General features: G+C 45.4%; 2 protein-coding genes across 6 annotated transcripts in view; one reads left to right on the top strand and one right to left on the bottom strand.

Moving 5' to 3' along the window:
* ALG5 (ALG5, dolichyl-phosphate beta-glucosyltransferase) overlaps window positions 1-20,282 on the bottom strand; it is a 46,610-nt gene extending 26,328 nt beyond the window's left edge. For 2 of the 5 annotated variants that reach the window (XR_003095171.1, XM_025209787.1), the window contains exons 1-8: window positions 20,241-20,282; window positions 19,106-19,277; window positions 17,740-17,802; window positions 14,120-14,166; window positions 12,605-12,673; window positions 11,364-11,456; window positions 2,335-2,448; window positions 130-189 (exon numbers count right to left, since the gene is read on the bottom strand). Coding sequence is in view for 4 of the 5 variants with exons in the window: in XM_025209787.1 (XP_025065572.1) it covers window positions 130-189; window positions 2,335-2,448; window positions 11,364-11,456; window positions 12,605-12,673; window positions 14,120-14,166; window positions 17,740-17,802; window positions 19,106-19,277; window positions 20,241-20,267 (645 nt within the window). In the remaining variant the exon portion in view is untranslated. Of the gene's footprint in view, window positions 1-129; window positions 190-2,334; window positions 2,449-11,363; window positions 11,457-12,604; window positions 12,674-14,119; window positions 14,167-17,739; window positions 17,803-19,105; window positions 19,278-20,240 lie in introns of those variants that run through there. The other 3 variants (XM_025209788.1, XM_025209789.1, XM_025209790.1) reach the window with 3 other exon arrangements.
* EXOSC8 (exosome component 8) overlaps window positions 20,282-20,935 on the top strand; it is a 19,343-nt gene continuing 18,689 nt past the window's right edge. The window contains exon 1 of the mRNA XM_025209786.1: window positions 20,282-20,303. Within this exon, the coding sequence (XP_025065571.1) occupies window positions 20,282-20,303 (22 nt within the window). The remainder of the gene's footprint in view (window positions 20,304-20,935) is intronic.

Raw genomic sequence — 20,935 nt, 5'->3', positions numbered from 1 at the left:
ATAGATTTCCCCACTTCCAGTCTTTGTTCCTTTTACATGTCTTGATTTGTTCAATTAAAAACTTTGAGCATTAACACAGAATTACAGAAGCACTGCAGGACTAGTGTTTATTAGGAAAGAGAAATGTACCTGTGCTATTGAGTCCTTTTCCAAATGAGCACGAGAGCCACAAGATATAGCCATTTGGTCCTAAAGAAGAAAGTACAGTATACAAAAGAATTATCAGCTAACTACAACAAAACCAGTGTTTTCTGACACACAGGTTGCTTCTTATTTGTGGCTCTTAAGTGAAACCTAAAAGCATCACAACAGCCAAATTTTGGAAGTTAAATTTCTCCAAGTAACAGAAATTTTCAAGCCTGGTTGTTTCACATATATTACTGTTGGACTCTGTAGATCAAATAAGACTTCCCCACATTTCACAGTCTGCATATAGCTTGCTGTACCTTTTATTTGGAGTGTACTGACTGCAATTTTTCAAGGTCTGGTTCCAAACTAAGATTGTTCTGCTGAATTATTTAGACAGCACAATATTTTAATATGGCAGACACCATAAAAATATCCAATCCCATTTAATCTGCACAGGCATTTTTGTCCTTACTATTGCAAAAGGGAAACATTAGAAGATAAAATAGTTGATTTTGCCAATACTGCAGCGTTTTGCGTGTGGGAAAACCTTCTGGCCTAAACTGAACCCAAAGAGGTGATTTCCAATGATATGTAATCCAATTATTCACACAGTACTACTAACATAAAATATACCATATTTGTACTTTGGAAAAATTCTCAAGAACTAATGCCAGATACTTTTTCAGTAGTACATAGGTAGTAGAGGCATCTCAATTAATTAGCGCCATCTACTGGTGCCAGAATAGTACCACGTATAAGTAAATAGTTATGAGAATCATAATTTATTGTATTGGTTTGTAGTCTGCTGGTAATTGCTCACAGCAAGGTACAGCCAAGGAAAGAAAAATGGCCAATTTAAAACGCTGCATATTGCCCCTCCACTCAAATGCACAGATACCACTAGAGGTGCCCCAATACATTGCTGATCCAATATCAGACCATAGATATAAAGAAAATTGACTGTATCGGAAGTCGGCTTTCTTTGCCTGATGTGACCAATAATATAGCCAATAAATGCCTTGTGCTTGCATGCAGCCTGGCAGCTTGGAGACCAACACTGGGCTGGTAGGTCTGTGGGGGGAAGGGGTGGAGGAAGGGAAAGGGTGTGGGGGGAGCAGATCATAGCCCTTGCGGTGAGGGAGGGAGTGGGGCTGAGCCTGGGGCAGGTGCTACCCAGCTAGGGTGGGGCGGGGGGGCCCCTGTGCGCAACCTGGGAGGGCATGGGGGGGTGTCTGCCCCCCCCATTTGTACAGGGTGGGGTGGGTTGCCACTGTGGGCCCCTCATGCTTTCCTGCGGTGTGCACAGTGGCAGGAACTGCCCCCTCCCCATGCCCCCTGGACAAGCTGCTTGCGGCTCCATCCTGCTCCAGCCAGGCAGTGCCTGCCCCAGCCCCACTTCCTCCCTCACCGTAAGGGCCTTGATCTGCCCCCTCCCTATCCATCACAACAGACTTACCAGCCAGACACTGTTCTTCAAACTGCTGGGCTACATATCTGAATTCAGATCAGTATTGGCCGATATACCTCCTTAAAAACCGGCTATCAGTATAGGCCCAAAATATCTCTATCGGTGCACCCCTAGGTACCACCTCACCCAAAATGTCTTTCACCACTATGCTACAGACAGTAAGTATCCAAGAAGGCCTGATTATTTGACATGAGTTAACAGAAAAATTCCCCAAGATAAAAAGGTCTAGTCAGTCTTTGCTGATAATATTTAATCTGACTGAAAAGACAGCTGCTGGGCATAGGAAAGGAGTCATCCTTAAAGCTATACAGGATGAAATAAAGTTGAAAACATAGTATAAAAATCAAACGAGCAAAGCTAGGGAAAGCAAGTTTTTAAGTGAGTGGACAGTACAGTAAGCATTTACATCTAGTAGTCACTGAAAATGAAAAAGAACTAGAGCACCACAACATCTGAATCTCACTTGAAAGAGCTGGCCTGAAAGTAGAAAGGTTAAAGACTCAGTTAGAGAGATATCACATGACAGTAAATACATGCAAACTCAGACCCCCATTCTGTGAAGACTTGCACACTTAACTTATCTGTGAGGAGTCTCACTGACTTAAGGTATGTTAAGCACATGAATAAACATTTGTAGAATCATGACCTGGAATTCATTCGCTTAATGCACTAATGTATTAAGAGAAATATAACACTGAGTCCATATACAAAAAAAAGCGACAGGAACATGTACTTACTGGCCATGGCTGGAGATTACTAAGGCCCTCTTCTACTTTCTCAATATCTGCAAATTTTGTCGCTCCATCTGCATCAGCCATAAGAATTTTTTTCCCTCGAGAACTGAAGACGCCCTGCAAATTAGACGGTAAAAAAACATGCGCCATTATAAATCAATTCATATAATGAGAAACTAGCTGAAATGTAAAGGATCTGATTTTCTTAGATAAAGCAAATGCCTAAAAGAGTAATCTGAATGGAAATCTACAAAGGGATTAAACAGACATGAGTCTGCCGTTTTCCTACATTAACTCTTTTTGATAAGTAACATGTCTTTGCAGTTATTACTTTGCACTGCAGCTGTATCTATCAGCTTCACTCACTGCTCAGGTCCTCACTGCATTAGGCACTTTATAAATATAACAAAACTGACAGCCCTGCCCAGAAGAGTTTACAAGCTAAGATAAGAGACAACAAATGGATACAGACAGACAGGGGAAGCACAAGGAAACAATGAAGTACTATTAGTCAGTATGATAAGCAGCTGTTGCAGTGCACTAGCTGCCTGATCAAGGATGGCTTTTTCCTGTCACTCGATCCATTCTCCTTTGACAAAGCATTTAGCAGTGGTAGGGAGTGAGGCTCTCTCAGCTAATACATCTCCAAAAGCATGATCTTTCTTAACAGTTATTTGAGAAAGAAAGTACAATACCACTACAAATAGCATCTGGCATTAGCTGCAGCAAGCGTGGAGCTGATGGTACCAAAGTCTAGGGACTACACAATACACCTGCAAACACACACGTATGACTGTCTAGGCTGCAGTACTGCAGAGAAGGACTGGGGTTTTCAGTGAACCATAAGCTGAATATGAGCCAACAACATACTCTTGTTGCAAAAAAAGGCCAACAGTATTAAAAGAAGCATCACAAAACCAGGAAAGTGATTTTTCCACTCAATTTAGCATCGGTAAGGTCTCATCTGAAGTACTATGTCCAATCTTAGGCCCTCCACTTCGTGAAAGTTGCAGACAAAATAGAAAGAATCCAGCAGGGAAGGACAAAAATGATTTAGGGGCCCAAGAAACACTGATTTATGAGAACAGGCTTAAAGGCAGAGTGGATAAAAATCAACAATTTTTTAAAATAATATTCTTTGATTTAATATTTTTTTTTGTTAAGATGCCTTTAAAAAATAAACATATAAAGATAGTTTTAATTTAAGGTATGTTAAAGCTCAAAGGTATCATCACAGAACAGGGATTAAAATGTCTAATTATATACTATTTAAGACAATATATTTATGTAACCTTTTTAGAAGTTTTATAAATAGGTCACAAAGGCCATGGACCATATTAGGGGCCCAATTTTTAGGGCTCCCAGAGGCTCTTCAAGTAAAGATTAAAGAAAACCACTCTACCCAATGGGACTCAGTGCTCAGTCTAGAAGATCCCATTAAGCATCGCTGCGATGATTAGTTTTAGTTCTCAAACTGTGGATTTGTCTCCAGAGATCATAGGCAGACAAGGTTCTTTGGGTAGATGTGCTATCTTTTATTATACAGATGCACCAGACCCCAGCCTTGGGAAGGTAGCGCTGAGGCTTAGGTGGCTACCTATCTCGCCAGGGATATGGAGCCACTAGACTTGTGACCCCTTGGCCTATTGGGCAACCCGCAGTCAGGATCTGGTCCTGGTTGCCCAGGAACACCTGTCCTGTCCACCGACAAGTGTTCTGAGCAAGAGGGTGTTCAGCATTGCTGGGGATGTAGTGACACCCCACTGTACCTGTTTGGATCCTGGTTTGGCAGAGCAGCTGGTGTTCCTCAAGGTGAACCTCCTGCTGCTGGGGTTCCCTAAGCTCCAGGTGCAGACGGAGTGAGCGCGTCACCCTCCTCACTCCATCTGCACCTATTTCTGTTTTATTTTTTTAAACCAGTTAATGCCCTGCTCTCAGCGCTGGAGGGGTCACTCACTGCATCACTAGCCAGCAGCGGAAGAACATGTCTCTGCTGAGCTCCCATGCCAGGACGAACTTAGAGGTATGGGCTGGGGCTATGGGGAAGGAGGAGGCCCCAGGTCCTGGGCATGACCACTAAAACTGCACTCTGCCAGGGACAGGGGCAGGGAGGCCTGGTGGCACTGCTGGTGGCACGGCAGCCCCAGGAAATGCCAGGACCGAGGATCCCCCTGGTGAAAGGCAGGTAGGAGGAGCCATAACCTCCAGCCACCACATGCACACACACAGTCCTGGCTGGGGAAAGCCCAGACCTGTCATGTCTTTGACAGGCCTGAGGCTTGCTGGTTGCAGTGGAGTTGTGAGGCTCTAGGTGAGCTCAGCTTAGTTGCCTGGGATGCCAGCTTTCAGGTTGAAAAACCCTTTGTCAGGCTGAGGAAGCACCTGCAGTTGGTGTGTGTGTTGTTCCTGGATGGAAGGAATAGTAAAGAAGCCAGAGGCTGGCATGCAATGCAGGTAAGAAAGCCAGTCAGTGAAAATGGAAATGGAGGCATCAGGGGGTGAGGGACAAGCTGGGGTGGGAAGAAGAGAGATGTAGCAGTGCAGGTAAAAGGGGAGAGGTACCTGGGGAGTCAGATGTCCGGCAGGTTGTAGTGTGTCATAAATCCAATGTCTATATTGAGTCCATGAGTTTCTGTATCTAGGAGGTTGATGAAGTGAAGTTCATAGGCTCATCTGTGAAAAGTGGTTTGTAAATTCCCTTTCAGGATCAGGCCTGAGAGACTGGAGACAGTGGGTTTTCTGTGAGAAATGTGCCCCCACAGGTAGTTGGGTATTATTGTCTTTGATAGATTCTGGTGTGCCATTTTGGGGGTACTGGAGATAGTTGGCAGGTTTTGTATTTTTGAGCTGTAGGAAGTTGGCTTCAGTTCTGGTGATGAGGTTAAGTTACCAAGGTTTGGTGGTTGCTTGAATTTACAAACCTCTTTTCACAGCCAGGCCTATGAACTGCACTTCATCAACCTCCTAGATACAGAAACTCATGGACTCAATATAGGCATGGATTTATGACACTACAACCTGATGGACATCTGACTCCCCAGGCACCTCTTCACTTTTACCTGTGCTGCTACATCCCCTTCCCCCCCATCCCAGCCTGTCCCTCACCCCCTGACACCTCCATTTCCATTTTCACTGACTGGCTTTCTTACCTGCATTGCATGCCAGCCTCTGGCTTCTTTACTATTCCTTCCATCCAGGAACAGCACACACACCAACTGCAGGTGCTTCCTCAGCCTGACGAAGGGTTTTTCAACCCTAAAGCTTGCTAAGACATATTTCTCTAACTATTCAGGTGGCCTATTAAAAGATACCAGATTGACCCAAATAACCTTGTCTGCCAGTGCCATGTCCTTAGACCAACACCCCTAGCACCTGTCCCATGTCAGCTGACCGGAAGGACACAGGGCCCTGGGCACATCTGTGCCCCAGGGCTGGAACTGGCAGGGAGAGTTCTTTGGCAGCTGCTGGAGAAGAAGCTTCTGCAGGAGAGGAAAAAAAGGCTCTGTCACAGTTTGGCTGCCTGAGATGCTGCTGGTGCTACTGTGCTGCTGCTCACTAAGTTATTATTTTACCTGTTGTCATTTAAAGTGGTCGACCGGACTGAGGCTGTAGGGGAGGACGAGACCACATTGGGGCACACTACCGTGTTGTGTAGAAGCCCCAGCACCAGTGAGGGCGTACATTAACATACACACACACACGGTCACATGTCAAGAGTTTTGCTTGTTAGCAGCCTGAAGTGAAGTTTCCCAGAAACCCTTGCAGCTACCCTGGCAGGCTTCCCAGAAACCCTGGCAGGCTTCATGGCCTCAGCAGGGGCTAGCACACCTGCAGTTTTCACCCTGTTGTACCTTAACACACACATGAAATGAGTTTTGCTTGTCAGCAGCTTGAGGTGCAGTTTCCCAGACACCCCTTCACCTATCTCCTTGAAACCTGTCAGGCTTTATGCCCTCAGAAGGCGCTATCATCCCTGTGATTTGTATCCAAATCAGCCAAAAAATAACAAAGTTATAGGTATTTCAGTGATTCCCCATTATAGTTTATGGGTGAATCTCTGAATCTCTCCGAATCAACACCAAATCTTCTGAAGCCAATTTGGCCGAATCGATTCAGGACAGTGAATCTCCAAATTGAATCACTGTCCTCCGAATCGTCCGAATCCAAATCGAATACTTCCCTATTCGCACAGGGCCTAATGTGCATGTAACATGCATGTGGCGCTCCCTGTCTCACTGCCTTCCTCCTGCTCCTTCCCAGCTCCCTGTAAGCTGGAACTCTGCCAGCTTTCACTGCAAAATCTGTGGGCTTCCCTGGTAAAATGAGAAATCCACATTTGCCTCAGGTAAAAGGTAAAATACGTGGTTTACTCCGTTTTTCTGTGAGAAACAGAAAACCTGGATCCCTGGAGATGAGAGAAAACAGACCTGATTACCAGGGATCCTGGTTTTCCGTGATTAAAAAAAAAAATCACAAATTCGCTGATAAAAATCCCAAAATCTGTGGTTAAAATTAAATGCCCCCCATAGCCCTGCTGGTGTCCCTCACTCCCCCCCACAGCCCCCCAACCCTGCTTGTGTCCCTTGCCCCCCACCCACAACCCCTGCCCCCCAGCCCTGCTGGAGGGGGCCCCCCAGCTGTCAGGGCTATGGGGCTAGGGACCCAGGTCTGCAGCCCCCTGCCCCCAACGGAAGGGGCAGTGGCTGCTACAGCAGGAGCACAACCCGGCTCCTCCCCTGCTGCCTGCCTGATCCAGGCTTGGATGGGGCCGGGTCCCAGTGGCAGCATGAACTCCAGAGAGGGAGGGGGACAAGAACCCCCCAGATCTGTGTGGGGGCAGGGTGGGTGTGCACTGCCCCCGTGCACACAGAGGAAGTGCGGCCAGGGTAGCATGGAGCTTGCAGTGGCAGGCAGCTTTTGTGCGTAGCTCTGCTGCTGTGCCAGTTGCACACACTGCGCTCTGGAGAGCCTGGGGGAGGGCAGCAGGGCAGGGAGCACAGTGTTTGCAACCAAGGGTTTGCAGCTGGCTGGGCAGTCCGGCTGGGAGAGGGTTTGCAGCCTGTCTGCTCCCAGCCAGAGTGCTCGGCCGGCTGCAAACCTCCGCCACTCCTGGCCAGCTACAAGCCCACACTCCTGGCCAGAGTGCCCAGCTGGGGAGTGTCCAAGCTGGCTAGGGGCTGAGGGAGCAGGGAGGTTTGTAGTTGGCCGGGAGCAGTGGGAGTTTCAAGCCAGCTGAGCACTCTGGTTGGGAGTGGGGAGGCTGCACACCCACTCCCAGCCAAAGTGCCTGGCTGGCTGCAAACTTCCTTGCTCCCTCAGCTCCTAGCCAGCTTCCTCCCCCAGCCATGCTCCACAACCCCCAAGACCCACTTACCTCCAGCAAGAAGAACGAACCTGAAGCAGCCTCTGGTAAGTGCGAGTGTCGGGCCCTGCTCTTCCCCCCTCATCAGAGGGTTGAGGGTTTCCCTGCCCCTTCTGCAAACAGCTCTTGTAGGCTGGAACTCAGCCAACCTGCAGAGCTCTTTGCAAAAGGGGAAAATCCATGGGTTTCTCTTCTAAAAGGGAAAATCTGTGTTTTGTCTGATAAAAATGGGAAATCTGTGGTTTTCTGGTTTTCTGTGGGAAACGGAAAACCAGGATCCCTGCTGATTCCCCACCCATCAGTCCTACTGTTTCTCTGCAAGTTTGGGTACACACAGGCAAGCTCTTCCCTTTCTCTAAAAGTGTACAGTTTCAACAAGCTAAATAAATAAAGGATATTAAACAACACAAATGCATTTTTTGTAGAAAACAATGATTAAGTCAAGGCTTCCTGCCCAATGATTTCAATCAAATCCACCCTGCTTAAAGAACTAAGATTACTTAGTCTGAAGAAGACAGTACTGAGACAAGATTTGTTAACGGTTTTCAAATACCTGAAGGACAACTGTAAAAGAGAATGGATATAAAATATTTTCTGTGGCTGTATCAGGACTAGGAAAAATGCCCTCAAACTGCAGTAGAGGGAATTTAGGTTAGGAAGAACTTTCTATAAGAAAAGTTAAACACTGGAACAGGCTACATATACAGGCTGTGGAATTTTCCAACCTTGGACATTTTTAAGAGCAGGTTAAGCAGATGGTTGACTGGGATGGTTTTGTCAGAGACAGTACTTGCCTTGAGCAGAGGGGTGTTATTTCATGTGCATGCAGTCACTATATAGTTCTAATTCAAGGCAAAATATCTGCAGGCTCTTAAATACATGTTTGGAATATAGAATCAATTTTCAATCCTAGATGCTGCATGCTTTAACTTAGTGAAAAAAACAAAGCACAAGACAAAACACAATCCCCACAGAAACTTCCATATTGACTAAAATTAAAGAGGGTTTGAGTGTTTTTTTCTTCTTTAATACAACTGCTTTTCAGATTTACTGACCTGACACTTATTTCTAAGCATCTTAAACCTATGCCTTAGCATTGACAATTATTAAAAGAATGAAACCACTTTTCCCCTCAATTTTGACAGAAAACACAATGCTGATGTAGCTAGATTCTGGAGCAGTTATTTACCATTAACACGTTTCCTGTCTGTTAAAGAGCCACATAAATAAATGTCATATGCTACGCACAGAAAAATACTTTGTAAAGAAAGGGAGAGGTAGTAGGAAATGAGAACTTTTTAAGCTCTGCAATATAAGTAAGATCCTGCACAAAGTTATGCCTTTTCACCTGGGATGAACTAAGCAAAAAAAGGACAAACTTTAATCTTGTGTATTAAATACTACAGTTATAAGCACTAAATAAAAGTCTTCAAGAAATACAGTACAGAGGAACCTTTACTGAGACAATCTTTGAAAAAATAATGAAGGAAGAAAAGATTTCAGAAACATTAACTATCACCTACACAAGGGAAAAGGAGTTTTAATTTTTTACAATGACCTCTTATGTAGTTCATGACTGACAACACAGTATGATCCAAAAAGGAAGTGCAAATCACTCCACAAAACATGTTTCGTTTCATATATGTGAATAAAGCAATTTATATAATCCAATACACACACTAGCATGCTCCCTTGTGAAAAAAATACCTAACTATAAGTTAATGATAGTTAGCATAATAGTAAACAATACACCCCACTAAAATTATACACAGTTGACTAAGCATAAGTAGCTCCACTGCAGCTAAACAAAGACTTTTTAAATTTAGGTTTTAAAATTAAAACCATGAGCTTCAAAGAAACTTTTGTACTTACTAGTACCTTTTACTAGAGCTTGGTTTTAATCTTATAGGTTTTTGTAATAAGAATTCTAATCTAACTAACTGAAAAAATGCAGGTTGGGTTTAATAACTGATTGCGTGCTGAATTCTTATATGAAAAAATAATTCTTCATTGTAAACCTAACAGATAGGTACTCAATGGGCATAGCTATATCAGGCGCAGCTGGTGAACTGTGAGACAGGTGGGGCAGGTGGAGCATCACACTGGGAGTGAGTCAATGTAGCTGGGGACAGAGGGGCTGTGCGGCTATTCCTCGCCACTTCTCGCCTCCTCCTTCCCTCCCCACCCCACTGCCTTGGCGATGTGCCCCCTGAGCCTGCTGCTGCTTTGAGGACTGCAGCCCTGCACCACTTCCCTCACTGCAGCCCTGTGTGCAGGGGGCATGTCGCTCGGGCAGCAAGAAGCAGCGAGGAGGTTTTCTGCATGGCTCCACTCCCTGCAGTGCTGGGTCGTGGGGGAGAAGCAAGGCAGCATGGAACAGCAGTCCCCCTGCTCGTTGCTATTCCCTGCCACCCTGCTTCCCCCCCACACGACCCAGTGCTGCAGGGAGCAGAGGAATTGCGGGGAAAACCTTCTTGCTGCTTCCTGACCCCCACTGCCCCAGCAATGTACCCCATGTGCAGTGGCAGGTGCAGGGGGGCGCAACGCCAGGGCAGCAGGGGAGGGCTAGAACTGGCAAGGAATCCCCATGCAACCTCGCAGTCCCCAGCTATGCCGGGCTGCACCTGCCAGCTCCAGGAGCCCCAGCAAAGGGAAGCAGGACAGGAACTTGAACCTGCAGCTTGTGCCGGGTACAGATCTGGGGGGCACGGGTCCCCTCTGCCCCCTGGGAGTGCACATGGCAGCGAGGAACTGGTCCTCCCCCTCCCCCATACGAGCCACCTGCAGCCCTATCTTACTCCCAGCTGGGGCCCTGCAGCCATGCATTGCGGCTCCAGCCCCAAGCCCCACCTGGCTGGGCAGCAGCTCCCTCCCTAAAGGGGCCTCAATCCCCCTCTCCACTTACCTGCTGGAGCTGCTTTGCAGGCCGCCTGGGGCCACGTGCATTGCTTTGCAAGTGGTGCCCCCTATCTTTCCACCTTCCTCCCAACAGCTTTTTACCCACACTGGGGCATCAATACAGGAGCGCCGCACCCTGCTTAAACAAGAGGTTATTGCAATCCATTCCAACTGTTGAAGTGTTTCTACTGCTCATGCACCACTTGGGCAGTAAGGAGATCGCCCCAAGGTGCTTACTGTGCATACTCAACTTTTTGTTATGTATGCGTACTGCATGAGCATAATCATAACACTGATCATGTCATTTTGAAATTGGTGGGGTGGCGCCCAAGCACCCCATATTGACTGGCTGCCACCTGTCTACAAGAGATACTACTGCACAGTGTTACTGCGCATTTATTTAGTACTTGTATTAGCAGAGGAACTGCGGAGTTAGTGTGCAGTAGTGCTGAACATCTTTTAAGTGATACTACTGCACAGTAGCGTATTAGCACCATCTGTGATGCACTACTAAGCAGTATTATTAAGCTACTGTGCAGACAGCATCTCATGCAGACAGGCCTAATGTGCTTTTAAGGTCTTGCAGTGAGCTTTCTTTTTCTATAGATCTTTGTCTTGAAACTTTTTTTTGAAGAGCACACATTTCATTTTTCCATATAGCCATATTGCTCCAAATCTTGAAGTTAAATTAAATTTTATCACAGTGGCACCATTTGTTTATTTTAGCTAGGTTGTAATTGGTTCAAAACAGGAAAAGAAAAATATTCATTACCATCCTGACAGCTCCACCTTTCCCACAATTTTTTACTAATGTAAGAACTCGCACTTTATCACTCCCATATTTCTTGCAGTACCTCAGTGCGACCTGTAAGACATATGAAACACAGAGTAAAACAACACTGGTAACCCAGGTGAAAGTTGGAGATTTAGTTCTCTCATCCCTTTTTAACTGAACAGGAGAGGGATGAAGAGTGCCCTGAACCCAGCCTGAGGAAACATCTGCAGTTGGTCTGTGCTCTTCTGATGGAATCCAGAAAGAGCACAGACCAACTGCAGATGTTTTCTCAGCCTGACAAAGGGTTTTTGTGTCCAAAAGCTTGCAAAGAAGAATTTTTTCTATTTGAGTTGGTCTAGTAAAAGATATCAGATTTACCAAAAGAACCTTGTCTGCCTATGTCCTCAGACCAACATGGCTACAACCTATACCCCTGAAAGGTTAAATGATTAATTAACTGATAAGTGCAGTAGTAACTGGTTAGCTTACTGAAAAACCTTTAGGTCTGGTTGGGCACAATCTGGCAGGGAAAGGGAGAAGGGAAGCTGTGAACTGCCCTAAGCAGGCATTAGAAGACAGCAGGGCAGCCAGGAGGGAAGAGTGAGGAGGGGGAGGTGGGAGGAGAGAGGAGGACTAGTACCCATAGCTTAAGAGAAAAATAGCAGCAGCCTAATGACTCATCAATTAAGCAATTAGCTGATTATTCACAGCTACACCCTCCCTCCCAGGGTAGGGCTTTCCCTGGGCTATGTTGTCTGGCTGGGCTTACCTCCTCTCCCCTTCCCACAAATCAAAGTGCTCTGGTCCCCTGAAGGGGTTCCCAGCATCAGCTTTGTTATTGGTTAATCATTTCACTGGTATAATAAGAGAAGGTTAAATTAATTAACAATATTTACATCCCTAAAAGTAAGGATGCAGCCAAAGGAAGAAGAGGAAGCAAACACTTGGCCTAGCTGCATCTTGTCATTGTTTTTTTTTAATGTGTAGCTAGAAAATACAGTAATAGTACTGCATGCATGACAACAGCAGAATATGATGCTAGAAGTACTCCAGGAAGTATCAGAGACCAGAATTTAATTGCCTAATGGAAAAAAATTGAAAATACTAACAGCAGAAAGTATAAAACAAAAGATGAGGGTTTATGTTGTTTTATAAACACTGAAGCTGTGAGATATGTATTTTCTCTCCCTCCTACCCCTAGCTGCTACGAGGGAAAACTAGTAAAGTTATTTTCTTACCTTTGTGGTTTGATCTTTGCTACCATCATCAACCACTATTACTTCATAAGTGAATGAAGGATCCTGTTCCTTAAAAATAAAAAAGGAAATTGCTTGTTTAACCTGATCTCTCCTTCATCCTTCTCACCCCCTTCACACATGGTTAAACTGCTCTCCCTATGTTCCACAACAGCCTTTTCTCTCAACAATATTATTTTGTTAATTTCCTAAAAAGACAATCATCCTTTGAGAGAGATTAGCTTGTTGCCAATATATGTAGTGTTAGGCTGTTAAATTAGATGCTTATTACACTACCATTACACTACCATTTTGTATTTTTTCAGCTACTACAAACAGCTGAAAGTCAAAACTCTTATGAAAATTAATACATTAAAGTTGTGAGTAGGTCTTATGTCAAAAATCAGTAAAGCGTTGCCTTATTTTCTGAAACATGCTGTCTGCTAGGAAGACAAGCAAATGAGAATAACAAAAGCTTCCAAGGATGTTGTGGGAATAAACGCAGACCAGGAGTACCACTCCTGGTACTTTCAGAGTGGAAGGGTAGATATAGCTCCTGGCATCTTGTCATCCAGCCCATGGAGGTAACCACAGGTTCATGGGGAGCCCCAGGGCCATGACCCTGTAAGCTAGGTCCAGTGCAAAGAGTGTCACAGAGCCAGTGCAGGGTCTCAGGGCCGTGATCCACACATGCAGGACCAAACTAAGGTGGCACAGGGTTCCAGGGCCCTGATCCTGACACACAGGACCAGGCAGAGGCAGCGTGATCTGAATCTGGGCATGTGGCCCTGATTCTGTGGCACTGGCGTCCAATCCAGCCCACAAACCAGCTCTGTACCACTTATTTGGTCCACAGAGCCAAAATATTGAGTATCACTGACCCAGACCAAAGGTGTCAAACTCATTTGAGTTGATAGGCCAGATCTAGCTCACGCAGCTTCTTGCAGCAGCTGCGAGAGCTATATGGTTGGTCCAGTCAACACAGCCAGCATGTGGGCAGTCAATGCCACTGCTGTTCCCTACCTTAGCCCAACATATATGCATGCCCCACAGAGATCACAAATCTTGGTACCAGGGTGAGTGGCATTAACCCCCCAGATGAGCCCAATGACAGAGCAGCCTAGCAGTTCCTAAGAAACCCCATAGGCCAGATACGGGAAACAGGTCATCTTGAAACCCAATGACCCACTTCCACGAGCCATGTCTGACACCTCTGACTCAGACTGTTTTTTCAATTATGTCCTACTAATCTGTCTATTCTGGATACATACCAGAAAAGTAACATGCTTTTTTGAGGTATAATAATTAATCTTTATGTTTTGGTAAAAATTAAATTATCATCCATCATTCAGTCAAAAATTCTGTAAAGGGAATATGCCAGGATAGAATACACTGGTTTCAGTTCGGTAATTTTGCACTCCATCTAGCTAAACCTCAACAATCAAATAAGCAGGCTTTTTAGTTCTTAAATATTTATACAAACACTGTATTTTAAATGTGAAAATGAAAATATCACACCTGTCTTTTTTCCAGATAGTCTAATGCTTCATCCATCATAAGAGGTACTGAAAGCAGAAAAAAGTACATAATGAAAGCAAACTTAAAATGTTGTTGCATCATATTCTAGAAAAGTCAAGCCTCTGGGTAAAAATCCTGCAGAGTCGAAAACAGTTCTCCCCCTGCCCCCTCCTGCTTACAATTAGAAATTTAATTTCTGGTTCAACTAAAAGTTAAGTGGGCTTGGCTTTACTGCTAGCTCCTCTATCCAAATCACTATAGAACCTCAGACCTTACTTCTTTGTGTACCCATTTCCCTTCTCTTAGCAAATTATTTTTTCAGTTTTGCATAGACTGCACTTAGATATTAATGGGACAATTCTCACTGCATGAAATTAAGCATATATTGATGTCTTTGTGGAACTGAGATCTTTTCTATCTTTTGATGGAGGGACCACTTCTTCATGAATTTCTATGGGATCCCAATTCTGCTAAGAGGCTCTAGCTACTACCATAACATAAATATTTAATAATTATAAATGAAGAGTACAAGTATTACAGGATTTTAATTCTGATTTGACTAAGCACATTAGTGCTTACCACTGAGCATACCTTTTGATCATTAATATATTGGTTAAATATCAGCTATACAGTATCAGTGCAAAGAAATATGAATAATAAAAGCAAGGTAGGAGAGGCAAGAGGCTAAGCATAAAATACCACCTACATGAACCAACTAACAGTAACTAGTTGGCTAAGTAAAGTAAATGTTCTCAACCAGACTAGTGTTAACTTATAGAAACAGAGTAACTGCTCGTGACTACTGTCCCTGTCCAGGAAAGGCAAGATCTAGAGAACACCTGAGACTTCTTGCTAACAGGAGGTTGCAACATTTTCTCTAAGGAGGGAAATCATCTTCCTACCCCGAAATATGCAATAGCCCCACTAGTACTAAGATAAACCACTAGTCTTCATTAGTGATCATGCCACATATTAGAACTTTTCCTCCTCCTGCTCAACAAGCTATCAAAAGATACCAAAATACATCACTAGCACCATGTCAGATACTAGTATCCTGGAGCATCCTTAGAAAAGCTTCAAGCCAGGGTATCTGATTGAGATAGCACTTAAAGCTCTTCTAGCTGATCTATCCAGATAAGAAAAGCATATCCTCCCATCCAAGTGGATCGTCTTTGCATCATCTTATAAATTTCCCTACTTTCAGAGCTGGAAGGGTGAATCGTCTCCTCTCTCAGGCCAAACCTAGAGAGTTATTCTAAATAACCTCCTCCCCACCAAAGCCCTCACCTGTAGTCCCAGCAGGCACAATCCTCCCACCCCTTATTCAACATCTCTATTATGCTGTTGAGACAGAGAGGAGATAACAGGGGCTGAAGCAGAGAGCATGAGGCTCTACTTATTATATTTATATATTGCACTTCCAGTGAAAGGCTCAGGGCAGTTTACAGAGGACAGCAAAACAATTTATATAGCAAGAGAAGAAAACAAACAACAGGTGAAAAAAACAACTTAAGAAGCCAAAATAAACTCTATAGCAAACCCCCTCTAAACCAGTGGTTCTCAATGTTGCAGCACCCTGGGGTGGTGCGATACCTTTTCAGGGGTGCCACTGCTGCCATGGTCAGGTGGGACTATGCCATGTACACCTCTGCTAGATCCAGACTGAGAAGTGCCTGTGGCAGGAGTACCTGCTCTCACTGTAGCCCTTCCCAGTTCAAACCTATAGAGGGTCTCCCAGAAACAGGCATAAGGGCAAGTAGAACTGTCCCTGGTGCCTGTTTCTAGGAGGACCATGGGGCTGGACCAAGAAGGGTGCAGTGACAGTGGATGGTTCATAGTTGGTAGGGTCGGAAGGGACCTAAGCAGATCATCAAGTCTGATCCCCTGCCATGGCAGGAAAGAATGCTAGGGTCAAACAACCCCAACTAGGTGATTATCCAGCTTCCTTTTGAAGACCCCCAAGGTAGGAGTGAGCACCACTTCCCTTGGAAGTGGGTTCCAGATCCTAGCCACCCTGACTATGAAGTAGTGCCTCCTGATATCTAGCCTGAATCTACTCTCAGTCAACTTATGGCCGTTATTCCTTGTTACTCCCAGTAGCGCTCGGGGGAACAGGGACTCTCCCATAGCCTGCTGGTCCCCCTTGGCCAGTTTGTAGATGGCCACCAGATCCCCATAGCCTTCTCTTGTGGAAGCTGAACAGGTTCAGGTCCCGTAGCCTCTGCTAGTAGGGCCTGCCTTGCTGCCCCCTGATCATGTGAGTGGCCCTCCTCTGGACCCTCTCGATGCTGGCCACATCTCTCCTAAAGTGCGGCACCCAGAACTGGATGCAGTACTCCAACTGTGGCCTGACCAGCATCGCATAGAGGGGGAGGATCATCTCCTTGGCCCTGCCTGAGATGCATCTGTGAATGCATGACAAGGTACGGTTGGCCTTACTGTGTCCTCACATTGGCGGCCCATGTTCATTTTGGAATCGATAATGACTCCAAGATCTCTTTCTGTCACTGTGCTTACAAGGGACTTCCCCAGCCTACAGGTATGCTGCTGGTTCTTACTGCCCAAGTGCAGTACTCTGCACTTGTCAGTATTGAATCCCATCCTGTTCTCATTCGCCCACCCCTGTAACCTGTCCAGGTCCAGCTGTATCCTGTCCCTCCCTTCTAGCATGCCCACCTCGCCCCAGATCTTGGTGTCGTCAGTGAATTTGAACAGGGTGCTTTTTCACTCCCTCGTCCAAGTTGCTAATAAAGAGACTGAACAGTGTGGGCCTGAGGACCGAGCCCTGGGGGACTCCACTGCCCACATCCCTTCAGGTCAAATACGACCCATCCACCATCACTTTCTGGGCGTGGCCTGGCCTCTCTCTGGGTGCGCCAATATGCGACCCATCTGACTGTGTAGGCATCAATGCCACAGTCGCCTAGCTTTTTAACGAGAATGGGGTGGAATGACCAAGGTCCTTTTCTGTCTCTGTGCTGACGAGAAGGGAGTTCCCCAGCCTGCTGGTTCTTCCTCCTCAGGTGCAATACCTTGCACTTGTCAGTATTGAAACCCATCCTGTTCTCATCCACCCACCCCTGTAACCTGTCCATATCTAGTTGCAGCCTGCCCCTCTCCTCCAGCGTGCCCAGAGGATGTTCTTGTCACAACTGCTTCGCAGTATGGTTCTCCAGGAGATGCCCAGTACAGTTCCACTTGGATGTAGTGGCAATCACAGCAGTATCCCAGTTGAGAGCCACTGCCCTAAAGATGGGAGAATTCATTGACATGCTGACAGAGCCCATGATAATTTTATGCTTATGTTAAAAAAAAAAAAAAGTTCTTGTGCTTATTACAGCAAGTTCTTGTGCTTGTTACAGTCTTGTCCCCCCCCAGACTATTTGCCTTTTTGTCCTAAACTAAGATAAATCAGGTCAATTTATACCCCCTTTATTCCACTCACAAGAATCCCATTCATATCCATAGGAGTCCTTCATAGGGGGGGAAAGTAGAAGAGCATTTTATTTTATTTTGCTGTCTACACATCATTCCTATCTCAATTAATGTGGTGCAAATCAGGAGCAATTCCAATGCAACTAATTGAGAATTTCTTGTGTAAGTAAACAGGAAAATCAAACCTGGGGAGGTTTTCCTAAAATGAGTGGGATAGGAGCTAATGACTCCACTGCTGTCATCTTGTGCTATTGTGGGAAAAGGAAAATGTTAGGAGTTAGTAAACCCCTTACTGAATTGAAGGAGTTACCTGGAAAGCTATGGCAGTACATCTGATTCTCAACCAGGGTGCCACCAAATTAAAAAAAAAAGTTAAGGAGGGGTGTCCTGACTCTCAAAAGATTGAGAGCCAATGTCCTAAACAATATTCCAGCATGGTCTTGCCTGATAAATGCTTGCCCAAATAGGAAGATCGTGCAGCACTTCCAGATGTCCAGATTTGTGCTTTGGGACACCTCAAAGGAGAGGGAGCTCCAAAGCTGAGGGGCTACTATTGAGAATGACCTCCCACATGCTTTTGCCAAATGAAATAGTCTATAGTTTAGCCCCCTTTACACCAAAAAGACCTTTACATATTAGTGACTTGCATAAGGAATGCATAGAACAGGCAGCAATCAAACCTAAAAATGCTTCACAAAATCCTTCTTCCTACCATACAGCTCATTTGCTGGCTGAAATCTCAAAAAAGACACACAAATAGTATGCCCAAGCTGCCCTGAGCAAGTCTGCATGGCAGCTGAGAAACAAACCCTCCACACGTGTACCCAAGCCCAGGTTTGCATGTTGTCAAGGCAGATGACTTGGAGCAGGCTTGAGTGTATGCCTCAGCAGAGAGAGGCACAACAATTTCCTGGAGTGCACCTGAAGGAGCAATCCAAGTCCTCTACTAGGCTAATTTGTGGGCCTAGGTTTATGTGGAGTGATGTGGCTTATTTCTCCTCAGTGCACACAGACTCACTCAGAAGGCTATTTAAGCTCATTTTTATTCTGCTCCATGCTGACTCCAAGGCTATAAACAAACAGTACCTTGATTCTCAGATAAATCATTTTATCCCATGACAAAGTGCAATTGTTCAGACGTCCAAGTCTGTTGTCTCAGGATAAGTCTTAAAAAGGTTCAACGGATAAGAAGTACTAACAGTTTATCCTGGAACACCAAAAAGTGCATCTGAACAGTTACCCTGGGAGTGCATCATTGAACCAATGGAAGAAAAGCTGCAGTGCACTCAGCCACTCATTAAAACCCGATCAGAAGGGTGATACAGGTAAATGCCAATCCCGGGACACTTCTACTCTGGGACAAACGTAGGCATGACTTGTCCAGGGATACAGACAAGCTACAATTGCTCTCTAGGATGAATTCCCATTGATGTATGCTGTTTCATGAAAACCTGGGAGCAAGGTATGCAAAGCAGCTATATAACCTGGTCTGCAATGCTCTGTTGCTGACAACTGTTTACAACACAGACTTAAGTTTGGGTAGAATCTTACACCGGTCTTCCTCATTGTATGAAGGCACAACAACAGAGAGCTCCTTTGTAGGTGGGTCATGTATGCTTGGTACAGATTCCTTCTTGCCTTCAGCATTCACAAAGAACTTCTCCTCTTCATGTCGTTGAAAGCTTGGCATTTTTGTGGCAGTTACATGGGCAATGATACACACCTGAAGAAAAAAAACCCAAGAAGAGTATTTATGACCAAATGCTTTACTGACCTATCTACACTTATGGTTTGCATAATGGTATTTGGTAAACATTATGCAAGCTTCTCTCACTAGGTGAAATAAGACATATGCATAGATGTAACCGTTATACTGGTATTACACTATAGCCAAGATAAGTGCACCATCTCTCTGCTCTTATGCAAGGATAAACGGAGCTAAGACAATGTAAGGTCAAAGTTGAAAGAAATTAGTTCACTTACAGCGGTACAGAAGTGAACAGACTGAACTGTTAAATTGGAATGGCTGATATGCAATCCTAAGTCTCCCACTTTTGGTTTAAAGTTGCAACTGTCTACAATCAGGGATGAGCAAAGGTGATCCACTGGCAAAAAGTAATCCATAGTCATTCCTATTACAAATAAGGTGGAGTCATCTCTTGAGGAGCCCTCTCCTCTGCTGCCCAGATCAAAGAGGACCTACAGTCCTCATATGGCATTTATGGGTCCCATTTTATGCATACCACATTTGACCTTTGGATTGTAGTAGGTGGCCAACATAATTTTGAAGTGGAATAGATGCTTTTGACTAAAGGACTGATCTAAGCTCCCACAAACTTGTTACGCTCAATGCTCTGCTGACTGTGAGCTGCACTGTATCTAAACCTTGTCATTATGTGTACTGCCGAAATAGCAGTGTTGCAACCATTATTGTTAGGGTCTAAAATATCAAGATCTTATTCTTGCCTGGGACTGCCTAGGTAAGGTAGACATGATGGTAAACTAGGAAGCAGAGCATAAAAGAACTTGTTTCCCATTTTGTTTAAACAAACTCCATGCATGCACATATGTGCGCATACACAAAGGGCTGCTTAAAAATACCAGGCAACGTGCAACCATTTTCAACACTTTTGTGATTTCATCACCACAAACACATGTGCACAAACACATGTGCACAAACACATACTCCGAGTGGAGGAACAGCGCAGTCCATACGCTGGGAGGAGGATGCATGTAGCAACCAGCGATGGTTGCGGCTTCAAGCGCTCCACGCCACGAAGCTTCAAAACAAAAGCTGATTTGGCAATGCTGATTTAGCCACTTGACCTGCACGTGCGGGCTGCTGCTTTGTTTCAACCTCTGTTTTCACATTAGTAAGTGTTACTAAGAGTTTTTACAAGTAAAAGGAAATGTCACAAGTGCACAAAGGGAGTAAAAAATAGGTGTGGGGGGCACATCTTACCAGCCCAGCCGCGGGGCTGGGATACACTTTTGCAAGCTTCTGAACACGAAGCATTTTAGCAACAGGGTGCACGGCGCAAGTGAAGCAGCACCATCAGGCTGCCCTTATACTCTGCTAGAACTTGTCATCGTAGAAAATGTGGGTTGGAGGGACCTCAGGAGGTCACAACGAGTCCAGCAGGACCAGCCCCAACTGGATCATCCCAACCAAGGCTTTGGGTAACCAACTCTTAAAATCCTCCAAGGTTTCCAAGCTTCCCAGCCTGTGCAACCTCGGGTCCCTTCTCTCCCGATACACCTAGCACAGCGGTGCCCCCGCCCCAGCCTGGCCCGCGGGGGGCTCCAGAGGGCAGGGCGGCGGGGCCATATGACGCAGCGCCGGGGCCGGGGCCGGCGCCGTCCCTCCCCCCGGGGGCGGCG

The sequence above is a fragment of the Alligator sinensis genome, unplaced genomic scaffold, assembly GCF_000455745.1.
Source record: "Alligator sinensis unplaced genomic scaffold, ASM45574v1 scaffold413_1, whole genome shotgun sequence".
In the NCBI taxonomy this organism is placed as follows: Eukaryota; Metazoa; Chordata; order Crocodylia; family Alligatoridae; genus Alligator; species Alligator sinensis.
Note: the sequence above shows the minus strand (reverse complement) of the source record. Positions and strands in the feature narration are given on the sequence as shown.